The 15,217-nt window shown below is 36.8% G+C and overlaps 1 protein-coding gene across 1 annotated transcript; it reads left to right on the top strand.

The window, feature by feature from the left end:
- The first annotated feature begins 615 nt into the window (after positions 1–615).
- LOC109794168 (uncharacterized) lies at positions 616–11,403 on the top strand. The gene is made up of 2 exons (XM_083073232.1): positions 616–1,021; positions 5,672–11,403. Exons 1-2 carry the CDS (start codon positions 616–618, stop codon positions 11,143–11,145), a joined length of 5,880 nt encoding a protein of 1,959 aa, XP_082929358.1. The 3' UTR covers positions 11,146–11,403.
- Positions 11,404–15,217: the final 3,814 nt, after the last annotated feature.

Below are 15,217 nucleotides of genomic sequence, written 5' to 3' on the forward strand. Positions count from 1 at the left end.
GCAACAATGAGTTACAGAAGCTCTGAAGGGTGACGTAAAAATGTCTAGATTATTATCACAAAAAGAAAAGAACAAGATGATTGATAAGGCAAGGAGGTTATCATCTTGTGTCTTGCTGATAAAGCCTTTAGAGAGGTTATCATCTTGTGTCTTGCTACCAAGTGGGTCAAACTAGAATCTTTATACATGACATAGTCTTTGGCAAATCAATTATGTTTAAAGCAAAAATTTTAGTATTTTAAGATGACAGAAACAAGATCGGTTCAAGAACAACATGGAGATTTTAAAAAGATTCTTGATGACTTAGAAAATATTGAGGTGAAGCTTGAAGATAAGGATAAAGCTTTGCTCCTACTCAACTCTTTACCAAAATCATTTGAGAATTTCAAGGATACTATTCTATATTGAAAAGATCAAGTCGTTATCTTGGATTAGATTCAGACCTCAATTCAAACTAAGGAACTTCAAAATAATCAAAAGTTGAAGATAGAGGATAATGGTGAAAGCTTGAACATCTCAAAGGGAAAGAATGAGAAGAAAGGACCAAATGAAAATAAGTCTATATCAAAATGGAAAAGTGACACTAAGTTTAACCCTAGATGTTATATCTGACATATGATTGGTCATTACAAGAGAGATTGTCTTGAGAAAAGAGATAAGGAATCCAAAAGCTCTATATATTTTTTGGATGTTGTTGTTTCAGATGGTTATGAAAGTGTAGCAGTGTTGGTGGCATCAGCATTAAAAATGCAAAGGAATTGGGTTATGGATTCTGAATGTACTTACTACATGTGTCTTGTGAAGGATTTCTTTGAGACTTTGAAACTTAAAAAAAATGGAGTGATGCTTTTTGACAACAACAAAGCTTGCAAGGTGGAAGGTATGGGTATTGCCCATTTAAGAATATTTGATAATCGTGAGATTCTATTACAAGATGTGCAGTATGTCTTTGGACTTAAGAGGAATGTTTTATCAATAAGCATGTTTGATGATTTAGGTTATTCTACTAAAATTGAACATGGTATGATGAAGATCTTTAATGATGTCTTAATAGTTGTTAAGGAAACTAAAAGAAATAGTTTGTACATTTTTATGGTTATAATGTTATTGTTCATGCATTTATAAGGGCGGCCCAGTACACGAGGCTCCCACCTAGTGGGGTCTGGGGAGGGTAGATGTACGCAGCCTTACCCCCGCAAAATTATGGTATTTGAGGCTTAGGCATGTTAGTGAAAAAGGTTTAGTGAAACTAGGAAAACAAAATATGTTGAATGGTGATAAATTGGATAAACTAGATTTTTGTAATCATTACATATTAAAAAAATCTCATAAAGTTAAGTTTAAGACTAATATACATGTTTCTCGTAAATCTTTTGAGTATGTTCACTCACCGGAACCTAAATATGTCAGGCTACAAGACTAGAAGTAGATCTTACTTGATGATGTCATTGGCCTAGTTGTTTCTGGTAAGAACAAAAACATTAAAGAACATTGACTTGATTAAAATATATTTATATTTTTGTGTATAAAAATTTAAACATTTTTTTTGTTTATATATAAGATGTGTCCTACTTATAGTAAATAAAGGGTAAGAAAAGAGAAAACAATACTAAATTAATACCTTAATCGCGATAAGATCGGCATGCCATGACTAACTTCTATTTTGGATAGATCAGACTGTGTGATTGACTCAGATATGTGAGTAGGTGGATTTTAAATGGGTTGGGTCGAACTTAGGTGGTTGGGTTGGAACCTTTCTATAATTAAGAAAGACTGGTGATCACGGATTGGACTCCCAGTACCTCTCCAGAAACGAGTTCAAATGGTGAAATTAAACCATGTCGAAAATAAGTTAAGCAGGGTAAAATAATATCAACTGCCGATGCAATGAAAATCATGCAAATCGTACAGTGCAGACTTGGGAGTCCATTTGATTGTTGACACAAAATTAGGATGACTTTCTCATATTTATTATCCACCAATTTCACGACCTGGTACCCGATCTTGGACAACAGTAAATAAATTGAAAATGTCTTTCGGTAGTGATATGGGGATTTACCATAAATTAACATAGATTTAACTATGTTAATTTCTGAGAATTTGATTATAATTTTTAAATTATAAAAAAATTAAAATTAGATCAGATTAATTTATGAATATTAAGGTTAGTTTAATAGTGAAAGTCAAATATAATATATATTTAGTCCTACTATAGTTTATCTTTAGATTAAATTAGTCAGGATGTGAAAAATATCTTCATTACTTTGATTTATTTGCATTATAACTTTAAATTATTTATATTAAAAATAATATAAGTTAATTCTCAATATTAAAATATTAGATAATTTTTATAATCATGTGTAATTTCATAGTGTTCATCATTCAAGATAATTACACTCCATAATCTTAAGGATCTTAGATAATATATTTCTCATTATTCTTATACTTAATCATTTTATGAGAAATATAGAAGACATAATGAATCCATAAATGCAATTCAATTTTCTGATAAATTGTTCTTCCTTCTCTTACTTCTTATAATTGATTTTGTACCAATCTGACCGAGTGAGCAAACTCGGTCAAGCTCAACCAAGTAAACAAGCTCGGTCAAGGGGTAAAGACATGTAATTCATGCCGACTTACAATGGCCACTTCTTCCCTTGAGTCACCTCGTCACATTGGCCAAAAACAGGATCATTCCCTAACTGATAGGATAAAGAGATAAGTAGGCAATCTTATCTTAACAAATAAAGATATTCGCATAAGGGAGAAAAAACCCTAGAAAATCATCAAGGTGCCATGCTATATATACACAAGACATCTACATTATCAATGACCATTGGAGTCTCTTTTGCAGGTATCACCCCATCTCGGAGTGACCGACTTGTAAACTAGAGGTGGCTCACCAATCTCATCAGATAAGTCGTCTCTAGACCAATCTCAGGTGAGAACAGATTTCTTGATGTTATTGAAAACCCTTTTTACATATTCTTGACAATTCTCCTTGTTTTCTTTTCTTTCTTTAGAAAAACCTTCATGAATGTAGTCATGAAGAAAAAAAAGCAGTCATGAAAAGAAAAGTGGTTATCCTTTTGTAAAAAAACCACCTCTTAACATCCATAACTTCCATTTATTTATTTATTAATTTATTTTTTAAATTAGTTTTTCTTTATTGTCAAAATTTCCCTTAATGAAGTGAGAAGGAAGGGAATTAATTTAATAACTTTAAAATAATCTCCAATGACTTTTAATATATTTTAAATCTAACAACTATCACATTGGACATATTTTCATTAAAAGTCATTCCTTAAATATATGAGTCAATATTAGATTAAATAATTTAACATAAAAGTGTGAAACTTTTTAGATTTTCTTACAAATATTTTATAAGAAATTAGATTAAATGTAAGGAATAAAATTCACAAAAATATAAAGGAAGACTAATTAGAAAAACATCATATTTCAACTGACTCTAAATATATTTAAAATTATAATATTAATAATTTATATTCAATACTATATAATAATGAAAACAACTTTTTCCCTTCTTAAATTCATTCAAGAAATTCATGTATGAAAAAAAAATTCTTATTCTTTTTTCATGAACTTCCTAAATCATTCATCTAAATCCATTAGTTATGTTTCTAGTATCCTTGTCTTTCTATTCCTAGTTATTTGGTTGTACTTTTTTTATTTTAGATATATGGATTGTATGCTTGTGTGGTAGAATTTTTTTCTATAAAATATAATATTTATCATTATTAAGAATTATTTTTATTTTATAATTATATTTTAATTTAATTATATTTTTAATCTCCTAAATTTGGAGTATATATTTTTTTATCTTCAAATTTAAAATTTGTATAGACTCTTACATATCAAAAACTATTATTTTAGTCTTCAAATTTAAAATTTATTGTTTGTCTCTTTAATCTCAAAAAAATATTGTTTTAGTCACGCTAATATCATTACTAGTAGTAAAAAATTGAGAGCGAATAAAATAATAATTTTAATATTTTAGAAATTAAAAACACATATAGCCTAAAGGAAAGTGGTCTCCCCAGTTTTTTCCTTTGATTGAGCTTGGTCATTGTCCTCAATATGATGACCTTCAGAGAGGACGATAACCTCATTTCCTCCGATTTCAAGTCAAACTCCCTTAGTTGCTGATAAGTGTCTAATTAGCTTGATTTAACATTCATTTGAGACACTTATCTAATAGTTTTTGTGTTGTTATTAATGTTATTTTGATTTATATAGGCATGGAATCAAAGAGATACTCTTGATCAATGTTAGCACATAGAATAGGAAGCCTTTGATCTAATTTTGTGCTTATTTTGTAGGAGTTGAAACCTGGAGAAGAATGGCTCAGCCATTCTGAGGCGCTCAGCGGAATAAGAACAGAGAGTTTCCACAATGAAGGCGCTCAGCGGATCATATCCGCTCAGCGAATTGGTCCCTGGAAGAAAAGGAATGCTCTCTGCCTCCAATCCGCTCAGCCATTTCCAATCCGCTCAGCGGATTTCATCCAGAAATGTGAAGGTGCTCTCTGCCTCCTATCCGCTCAGCGAATAAAAGGCGCTCAGCGCCTAGGTTCCTTCATGGTGAAGAATTCAGGTTTCTTCATGGTGAAGAACTCTCAATCCGCTCAGCCGTTTCGAGGCGCTGAGCGGATTCATATCTCTCTTGCTTACTCTGTTTTCATATATAAGGAAAGAAAGAGAGAGAAAGGGTAGACGGACACGAGAGGAAGAAAAAAACAGAGTACTCTGGAGCTCGTGGGAACGCAAATCTTTAAAGGATCTTCTTCTTCTACCTCTCAACTTGTAACTTGGTGATTTCTTGTAATATGGAGAGCTAATCTCTAAGTTTGGGATTGATGTAGTCATCAAACTCCTATGTATTTCTCTTTGATTCATATATATATATTATCTGTTACCCTTTGTTAGTGATTTGTATTCCATTCTTAATGCTTAGATAAACTGATCACTTATCTTTGATTTTGGATTTAGAATTTAGTTGGAAAACATTTTCTAGATCTAGACTTGAGTCAAATCACCTATTATTTTTAAGAGCCAGGGATGGTCTTGATCTTAATAGTTGTAACAAGTTCTGATTCGTAATGCGGAATATTGAACTAAATGAAGTGAGGAATCATTCATTGAGTTGAATATCCCAGAATTTCTTATGCCAAGGGATTGGGTTTGAATGAAAATAGAGAATGCAATAACAATGAGTAATGGAAATTTTAGAAAGAATCAATAGGAATACATAGGAGGGAGATTGATGAAATCAAATCCCAACTGTTTCTTATATCTGTTTTCTTTAAATCAAATTACTCTTTGGTTTCTTGAAGTTGGAAAATCATATATATCAAATTTGAATATGTGTAACTATTCCAGTTTTAAATTTATAAGCATCAATTAATATAATAGAAATCTAAGTTATCTCACAAGTCCCTGAGGTTCGACAACCTTTTATTTTTACTACAGAGACTTGGGTGCGCTTGCCTATTTAAAAATCTTAACAAGTTTCTTGGCGCCGTTGCCGGGGACTTGTGTCAAGATAGTTGTGATTTCTATTGTACTAGTTGGAGCTTATTGTATATATTGTTTAGTTTTCATTTTGTTGAATATATTCTTTACCTGTTGTTCTAACTTTTCTGTTTAAGTCAGTCTTTGTATGCGAGGAAAAATTCCTGCTGAGCAGCTGTTATTTGATCCAGAGATTGAGAAAACAGCTAGGAAAAATAATAGCAGAAGAAGGCGACAAAGGAAGCTTGAACAGGAGAGACGGGTACAGGAGGGTACTTCCACTTCAGTTTCAGCTCAACACTTTAATTCTGAATCAATGGCTGAAGAAGGACCAGGTGGTCATGGACCTCATCATCAGCCAAGGAGACTCCTTGGAGAATACAATCATCAATTGGGTCCTAGGCACTTTTCCAGTATAGCCAGACCAGCTAAGGGGGTGGAGATGAAACCAGCATTATTATCTCTCATCACTGCCAATCAATTTGCAGGGATGGACCATGAAGATCCCTACACACATCTGTCAACTTTCTATGAGCTTATTGGCACTATGGGCATTCCTGGAGAAGATGAAGAAGCGGTCTACTTGAGATTATCTCCCTTCTCTTTGACAGGAAAAGCGAAGACATGGTTGCAGGCTCATCCAAATCAGAGCCTAACTAGATGGGAGGACGTAGAAAGGAAGTTCTTAGCTAGATTCTTTCCTCCTTCTAGATATATAAGTGCCAAATCAGCAATTGCAACATTTTCTCAAGGCGCTGATGAACCTTTGTGTGAGGCCTGGGAGAGATATAAATCCTTGCTGAGGAAATGCCCAAATCATGGGTTTGATGATGTTGCACAACTCAACATGTTCTGTAATGGGTTAAGGCCTCAAACAAAGATGTTATTGGATGCTTCTGCAGGTGGTTCTATGATGATGAAAGATTCTGAGGAAGCAATCACTATTATTGATGCTTTGGCAGCCAGTGATTACCAAGCTCACCATGACAGGAGCCAGCCTTCCAAACGGGGAATTCTAGAATTGGATACTCAAAATGCAATTCTGGCTCAGAATAAGCTTCTTTCTCAGCAGATGGAAGAGATAAGGAAACAGATGTCCAAACTTCAAGTAGGATCATCTTCACGCTCTCAACAAGTAATGAGATGTGATTTTTGTGCAGGTGATCATCCAAATGGGCAATGTTCTATATCTGAATCAGAACAGGAGGAGGAAGTTAATTATATGAACAATCCAGGAAGGCAAGGGAATTTCTCTGGTAACTATAATCAGAATCAAGGCTGGAGAAATAATCAAAATCAGTACTCTGGGTGGAAACAAGAAGCAGGACCATCACAAAGGCAGCCTCCACAAAAGCCATATCAAAATCAGTCTTCTTATCAGCCAGATAGGTTGTCAAAAATGGAGGATGCTCTTACACAATTTATGCAGGTTTCCACAACTAACCAGAAAAACACTGAAGCGTCTATCAGAAACCTGGAGGTTCAAGTGGGGCAGCTAGCCAAGCAATTGGCAGATCAACAAAGCAAAAAATTTTCAGCTAATACACAAGTCAATCCTAAAGAGCATTGTCAGTCAATTACAACTAGGAGAGGCACTGTGATAGGAAAAGGGATTGGTGATAATTTGAGAGACAATAATGGTGGAGAAGAAGAAAAAAAGAGTGGAGTTGAGTTAGAAAGTGAGAAAGGAGTGGAGTTGAATAATGAGGCTGACAAAAATGAAAAAAATAAAATAGAAAGTCAAAAAAATGAGAGTAGAGATGGAGAGGTGAAGGAGGAGAGTAAGAAGAAAGGGAAAGAAGTTGTTAGGCCTCCTCCTGTGAAGAATTTACCTTACCCACATGCTCCGTCAAAGAAAGACAAGGAACGACAATTTGCAAGGTTCCTTGATATAATCAAGCGGTTACAGATCAACATACCTTTTGCAGAGGCCTTGGAACAGATGCCATCTTATGCAAGGTTTATGAAAGAGCTTCTGACAAAAAAGAGGAAGTTGAGTGAAGATGGAACAGTGGAGCTAGAGGCAGGTTGCAGTGCTATAATTCAGAAGTCACTTCCACAAAAGTCTAGAGACCCAGGGAGTTTTACTTTGCCAGTCACTATTGGCAATGTTTCTGTGGGGAAGGCATTGTTGGACTTAGGAGCCAGTATCAATCTGATGCCTTTGTCTATGTTACAGAGGATAGGCCAAGTAGAGGTGAGACCTACCAGGATGACCCTGCAGCTGGCTGATAGATCCATAAAGTATCCTCATGGTATTGTTGAAGACCTCTTGGTGAAAGTTGATAAGTTTTGGTTCCCAGTTGATTTTGTTATCATGGATATGGAGGAAGATTCTGAAGTTCCTCTTATTTTAGGACGACCATTCATGAAGACAGCCAAGGTCATTATTGATGTTGATGATGGCAAACTCAAGGTTAGAGTTCAGGATGATGAAGTGAATTTTAATGTATTTGAAGCCATGAAACATCCAAGTGATAAGTCAGGCTGCTTCAGAGTGGATGTGATTGATGAGCTGTGTATGGAAGCTCAAAAGTCATTCTCAGTAGCTACACCATTAGAGAAAGCACTGGTTAATGCAGTCAGTGAAATCAATGAGGAGGATGAAAAAGAAATACAGAAGTGTTTGGAAGAGCTGGACAAAGCAAAGGAAATTTCTCCTAGTTCAACAAGTGTTCAAGATTTAAACAAGGAGGAAAAGTTTCAACCTCAGAAATTAGAGTTGAAGCAATTGCCAAGCCATCTCAAGTATGTCTTTCTTGAAGCAAATGGTGGCAAACCAGTTATAATCAATAGTTCCCTATCTGTTGAGGAGGAAAAGAAGCTAATTGAAGTTCTGAAGGCTAATGAAGGAGCTATCGGTTGGACGCTGTCAGACTTGAAAGGTATTAGCCCTTCATATTGTATGCACCGGATCTTGATGGAACAGGATTATAGGCCTGTAGCACAACCTCAAAGGCGCCTCAATCCAACAATGAAGGAGGTGGTCAGAAAAGAGGTGATTAAGTTGCTTGAAGCTGGCATGATTTACCCTATCTCCGATAGTGCATGGGTTAGTCCTGTTCAGGTGGTTCCTAAGAAGGGAGGTATGACGGTCGTGGTGAATGATAAGAATGAATTGATCCCTACACGGACAGTCACTGGTTGGCGGATGTGTATTGATTACCGGAAACTAAACCAGGCCACAAGGAAGGATCATTTCCCATTACCCTTCATGGACCAGATGTTAGAAAGGTTGGCAGGTAAGGCATACTACTGTTTTTTGGATGGTTATTCTGGTTATAATCAGATAGCAGTGGATCCGGAGGACCAAGAAAAGACAGCATTTACATGTCCTTTTGGTGTGTTTGCATATAGGAAAATGCCATTTGGATTATGTAACGCACCAGCCACATTTCAAAGGTGCATGTTGGCCATCTTTTCTGATCTTGTTGAGAAGTGTATTGAGATTTTCATGGATGATTTTTCTGTGTTTGGAGCATCATTTGATACATGTTTAGAGAATCTCAACACTGTACTGAGGCGGTGTGTTGAAACTAATTTGGTGCTTAATTGGGAGAAATGTCATTTTATGGTGACTGAAGGAATAGTGCTTGGCCACAAGATCTCTGAGAAAGGTATCGAGGTGGATCCAGCTAAAGTGGAAGTCATCTCTAAGCTTCCTCCACCAACAAATGTAAAAGGGATTCGAAGCTTTCTTGGACATGCTGGATTCTATAGGCGTTTCATCCAAGATTTCTCAAAGATCGCCAAACCGCTTAGCAATCTCCTTGTTAAAGATGTTAAATTTAATTTTGATGATAATTGCTTGGCTGCTTTCTCACTTTTGAAACAAAAACTGTGTTCGGCACCCATAATCACTAGTCCGGATTGGAATTTTGGTTTTGAATTAATGTGTGATGCGAGTGATTATGCAGTAGGTGCTGTACTAGGACAAAGGAAAAACAAAATTTTTCATGCCATACATTATGCGAGTAAAGTTTTGAATGAAACTCAAATGAATTATGCAACCACAGAAAAAGAATTACTTGCAATAGTGTATGCACTTGAAAAATTTCGTTCTTATTTGATTGGCTCAAAAATTACTGTGTTTACTGACCATGCAGCAATCAAGTATTTGTTAACTAAATCTGATTCCAAGCCAAGGTTAATAAGATGGATTTTATTGTTACAGGAATTTGATTTAGAGATAAAGGACAAGAAAGGCTGTGAAAACCAAATTGCAGACCACCTTTCCAGATTGGAAAATGATGAGGTGACCATACTTGAAAGTGCAATCCATGAAGAATTTCCAGATGAAAAATTATTCTTGGTGCAGGAACGACCTTGGTTTGCCGATATGGCAAATTTTAAAGCAGCCGGGGTCATTCCAGAAAATTTTAATTGGCAGCAAAGAAAGAAATTCTTAAAGGATGCTACTTATTATGTGTGGGATGATCCTTATTTATTTAAGATTGGTGCTGATGGTTTGTTAAGAAGGTGTGTTTCAGGTACAGAGGTCAAGGATATCTTGTGGCACTGTCACAATTCACCCTATGGAGGTCACTACAATGGAGATCGCACAGCCGCAAAGATTCTCCAGTCTGGATTCTACTGGCCTACTATCTTTAAGGATTCTCATGAACATTGCAAGAATTGTGATAAATGTCAGAGAACTGGTGGAATTTCCAAAAGGCATGAGTTACCATTGCAAAATATTCTTGAAATCGAAGTGTTTGACTGCTGGGGAATTGACTTTGTAGGACCACTTCCTTCCTCTTATTCCAATGAGTACATTCTGGTTGCTGTGGACTATGTTTCTAAATGGGTGGAAGCTTTAGCAACTCAGAAGGCTGATGCACGAACGGTGATCAAGTTCTTGAAGAAGAACATCTTTACTCGATTTGGAACACCGAGAGTGCTCATTAGTGATGGTGGTTCTCATTTCTGTAACACACAGCTGAAGAATGTGTTGCAGCATTATGGTGTGAGACACAAGGTAGCTACACCTTACCATCCCCAGACGAATGGACAGGCAGAGGTTTCCAATAGGGAGTTGAAGAAAATTTTAGAAAAGACTGTAGCCAGTTCAAGAAAAGATTGGTCTTTGAAATTGGATGACACATTGTGGGCTTACAGGACAGCATACAAAACTCCAATTGGACTTTCTCCATTTCAGCTTGTCTATGGGAAAGCCTGTCATCTTCCAGTTGAGTTGGAGCATAAGGCCTATTGGGCATTGAAAGCATTGAATTTTGATTTGAAAGCTGCAGGTGAAAAGAGAAAGCTCCAGTTACATGAGCTTGAAGAGATGCGGTTACAAGCCTATGAATCATCACGGATTTATAAAAGCAAGGTCAAGTCTTATCATGATAGAAAAATTATCCAGAGAAACTTCCAACCAGGTCAACAGGTGTTATTGTTCAATTCCAGGTTGAGATTATTCCCTGGAAAACTCAAGTCCAAATGGTCAGGCCCTTTTGTCATCAAATCAGTTAAGCCATATGGGGCAGTAGAATTGGAAGAACCAAACTCTGGAAGATCTTGGATGGTGAATGGCCAAAGAATTAAGCCATACTTAGGTGGTGATATTGAGCAACTCACCAATGTCACTCATCTCATTGATCCATGACTTCAAGAAGTGTCAAGCTAATGACAATAAAGAAGCGCTTGCTGGGAGGCAACCCAGACGTTATGTTTTTAAAAGTGGTTTGATTATTTAGTATTGCATGTTTAATCTCATATGTGTGATGTTTTAGGGAGTGAGTTTAGAATTTAATCCTTAAAATAAATTCAAGAATATTGTGTTAGATTATGCATTTTCTTTGATGTTCAATGTGTGTTTGTTTTGATGGAGTAAAGGAAGAATATTAAGGAATTTGGGATCAAAACTGAGCTAGAATAAGAATTGTATAATTTCTGATCCAGGACTCAGTGGCTCAGCCCCTCTGAGTGGCTCAGCCCTTTATATCAGTCAATAATCAGATGAGTCCCTGGAGGTCAGGCGCTCAGCGCTTGATAGGCGCTTAGCGCCTCATATGAGGAGGGGTTTCTGGAGGCAAGGCGCTCCGCGCCTGGGATGCGCTCAGCGCCTGGAAGGAGAAAACCCCTAGAACTCTCTGGAGCCAATTGGCTCAGCGAAATTAAGGCGCTCAGCGCCTGGGGTTAGTGATCTCTCTGGAGCCAAAGCGCTCAGCGCTTCCCAAGCGCTGAGCGGATGAGTTACGGGTTTGAGCCTTCATTTGAAGTGAAAGCCTCAACTGCTCAAGGGTCACACATAACCCACTCAGCCCTTTCCTATTCTAAACGTTTGAAAGAGCCTTTCCCCCTCCCTTTTGCTATTTTTATTCTCACTTGCTCTCAAGTTCTTCTGATTCCTTAGTCTTTTGTGTGCTTCCAAAATCATCATCTCAAATCCCAGGTATGCTCATATACATTCTTCTTTTGCGCCAACCCTTGGTTGTTATTCATGAAATACATTCTGCTGCTTTGCCCTATTTATGTTAGTTAGGATTTGGTTATTATTCTGTTCTTGAAATTTTGTAATCCAATGGTTTGTTTTTAAAGATATATGTCTAGGGTTTGAAATTGCTGCATTCAGGTTCGTACCTTATATGTTAGGGGCATAACTCTCTGCATTCCAAAATCAGGGTTTGAATTTCACTGCCATACATTGTTAAGTTTTAAGTATATTTTGGCGTGGGTTCCATAGCCATGGGTTTTAAAAATGATAGTTCAGTTTCAACTTCTGGAGCAAGGCGCTTAGCGCTTCCAAAGCACTGAGCGGATAGAGGTCAGAAACCCTTGATGGCTTAAAGCGCTCAGCGGATAAGAGGCGCTGAGCGGATGGAATGCAGAATCTCATGTTCTTTTATTGCATGAATTAACTGAAATTGTCTAACATTTATGGTTTGCTCTTGTTCTGAATGAATTGCAGATGGGAAAATCAAGACCCACTCATGAGATTCCAGCCAGTAAAAAGAGGAAGGGGGCTGCTTCTTCAAATCCTCCTCCACATGATTCTGACACTGAGGAGCCTACCCATTCACCTGTGGCTTCAATCCGTTTGGACAGGAACAGATTCATGACCAAAACTAAGCAGCAGCGATATACTGAGTTGGAGCCTCGCCAAATAGTTGCTGAAAGACGGGTGGAGTTGGAAGCTGGAGAATATATGGACTTCCAAAGGGAGCTGACTCGCAGGAAATGGAACAAATTGGCTACTCCTGAAAAGAAATATAATGAAGAGATCATCAAGGAGTTTTATGCCAATGCTTACCCGCTCCAGAGGACTGATCAAACTAGAAACAGCTGGGTCAGAGGCGCTGTGGTCAGTTATTCTAGGGATGCCATTCAACAGTATTTGGGTAGTCGTGATGTTATAGGAGGTGATGGTTTGGATGAATTTGGCCGATTGAAGAAAGCCCATGCTTTTAATGCGGACAAAATGGCTAAGCTGTTATGTTTGCCTGGATGTACATACACAGTGGGACTCACAGGTAACCCAGTTTCATTCCTTAGGAAGAACTTGACTACCACTGCACGTATCTGGCAGAATCTCCTATATTGTAATGTGTACTGCATCACCCACATATCTGATCTAAACATGCCCAGAGCAACACTTCTTTATTCTATTTTGCAAAAGACAGAGGTGGATATACCTACAATTATTTCAGATGAAATACACAAGATCGTGCTATCTTCTCCGTCTTCAACAGGTGTTTCTAGACCTTTGGGCTTTCCAGGTTTAATTACTGGGCTATGTTTATTTAGTGGTTCTCGTTTGCCTGGCAATTTAAATAAAGCTCTCCGACCTCCCATCAATGCTGCATATATTAAAATACATTGCAAAAGTGAGCAGCATGGAGATGCTTCACAACCTCGACCCCAGAGGCATGGGCAAGGCTCTTCTTCTTCCCAAGTACATGCTCAGGACTTCATGGCTGCACACTTTCATCACATAGAGCAGCAGAATCTGGCCAACCATCTGGCACTGATGTCACTCAACACTAGCATGTATCATGCCCATCAGCAACAGTTTCAGGGTGGCCCTCCTTTCCAATGGCCATCCCCAGAGGCATTTCAGCAACACTTTTATTGGCCTGGGGACAGTCCACATTTTGAAGGAGGAGAGGATGAGCAGGAGCAAGAAGGAGATGACCATGATGATGAGGACATCTGAGGGTTTTTGTGCAATTTATTTTGTTTCGTTTTATTTATTATCAGTATTGTGCATATTATTTTGGATACATTAGTTGCTTGCTTTGGTTTAACTCAACTGACAAATTTTTCTAGAAAGTGCAAATTTATGATTCCAAGTTTTCAATGATCAATATTTTCTAATCTGGGAAGTTACATTGTTGCACAAGTGGTTACAATTTTGACTTTGATTGTGTGCTTCAAGTTTGTTCAAGTGAAGTTGAAATGATTCTAAAGTTGTTGATGTTAGGGCACTTAACCAAACCGTGTGAGTGAGTGAGCCAAATAGTTAAAATACAATCTTGGAGAGTCATCACTAATTCATGCGGTCAGTTTTGTTTGAGTCTCTCATTAGTTACAGTTATGCTATGCATGAAATTTCTAAGGCAGTTGTTTAATTTAACCAGTAGCCAAAAAAAAAAGCCAACCCATGAATCCTTGAACATAAAATCTGACCTTAAACAGAACCCCTAAGCTCAAAATGGAAAACCATGATTGTCCTTAGCCTTGTTGGTAAGAGACATTTTTATGAAACAAGTGGGTTTGAACCAAGTTGGGGGTAGTTTGCATGGAGAGATCATGTGGTTGAAGCTGGATTGTATATCTCTATTACAGTGTATTATTATGTATATCTCTTAAAAAAATATATATATATAAAAAAAAAATATTAAAAAAAAAAAAAAAAAAAATTTGAGTTAATTTTGTAATCAAGGTTCCTTGTTATCATTCCATTAATTTGTGCAATATTTCAAAAGAGAAGGAACCAGTAAGTCATTCAAAGAGGGATGAGGTATAAAGAATCAAGAGAATTCAAGCTAGAGCAAGGATTTGATTAACCATATGAGTGAGAATGTCTCTTGTCAAACAGGCTTTCAGATCAGATTCCCAAAGAAAAACCAAATCTCTGATAGCCAGGCCATGTTACAACCCTCTTAAGTCCTTAGTAATTCATGCTTAGTCTTAACAATAGACTTGTGAGAGACAGGTAACAAATCAGACTTAGCTTGTTTGGTGCATGAAAGGAGAGAAACACTCATCTGCACAATATACTAAGAGAGTTATACACTAGTGAGGAAATTTGAGTGCTCTTGGCTGAAAACAATGGAAGATGATTGGATATTTTCCTTGAGTGTGCTTGAGGTTCACAATGTTTGTCATCAATTGGGTATCAATTGTTGTAGCAATCACTCACTGGATTTTGAAAAATAAGTTCATTGTATTCTGTGAAATCATGAAAAATGTATTGATATATTTGTTGGGTGAAACTTTTGTATTCACTGGAAAGATGAGTCAGTCATATTATTCTCAACGAAGATTGTTGTTTGAGGACAAACAAATTTCTAAGTTGGGGGTAGTTTGATAAGTGTCTAATTAGCTTGATTTAACATTCATTTGAGACACTTATCTAATAGTTTTTGTGTTGTTATTAATGTTATTTTGATTTATATAGGCATGGAATCAAAGAGATACTCTTGATCAATGTTAGCACATAGAATAGGAAGCCT

This window comes from Cajanus cajan, chromosome 4 (assembly GCF_000230855.2).
Source record: "Cajanus cajan strain Asha chromosome 4, NIPB_CcT2T_4, whole genome shotgun sequence".
Lineage (NCBI taxonomy): Eukaryota > Viridiplantae > Streptophyta > Magnoliopsida > Fabales > Fabaceae > Cajanus > Cajanus cajan.

Coding starts and splice junctions, on each gene's coding strand:
- LOC109794168 (XM_083073232.1), top strand. CDS start 616: ATGATTGGTCATTACAAGAGAGATTGTCTTGAGAAAAGAGATAAGGAA. Junction 1,022..5,671: donor TTCTACTAAAATTGAACATG/GTATGATGAAGA, acceptor TTTCTGTTTAAG/TCAGTCTTTGTATGCGAGGA.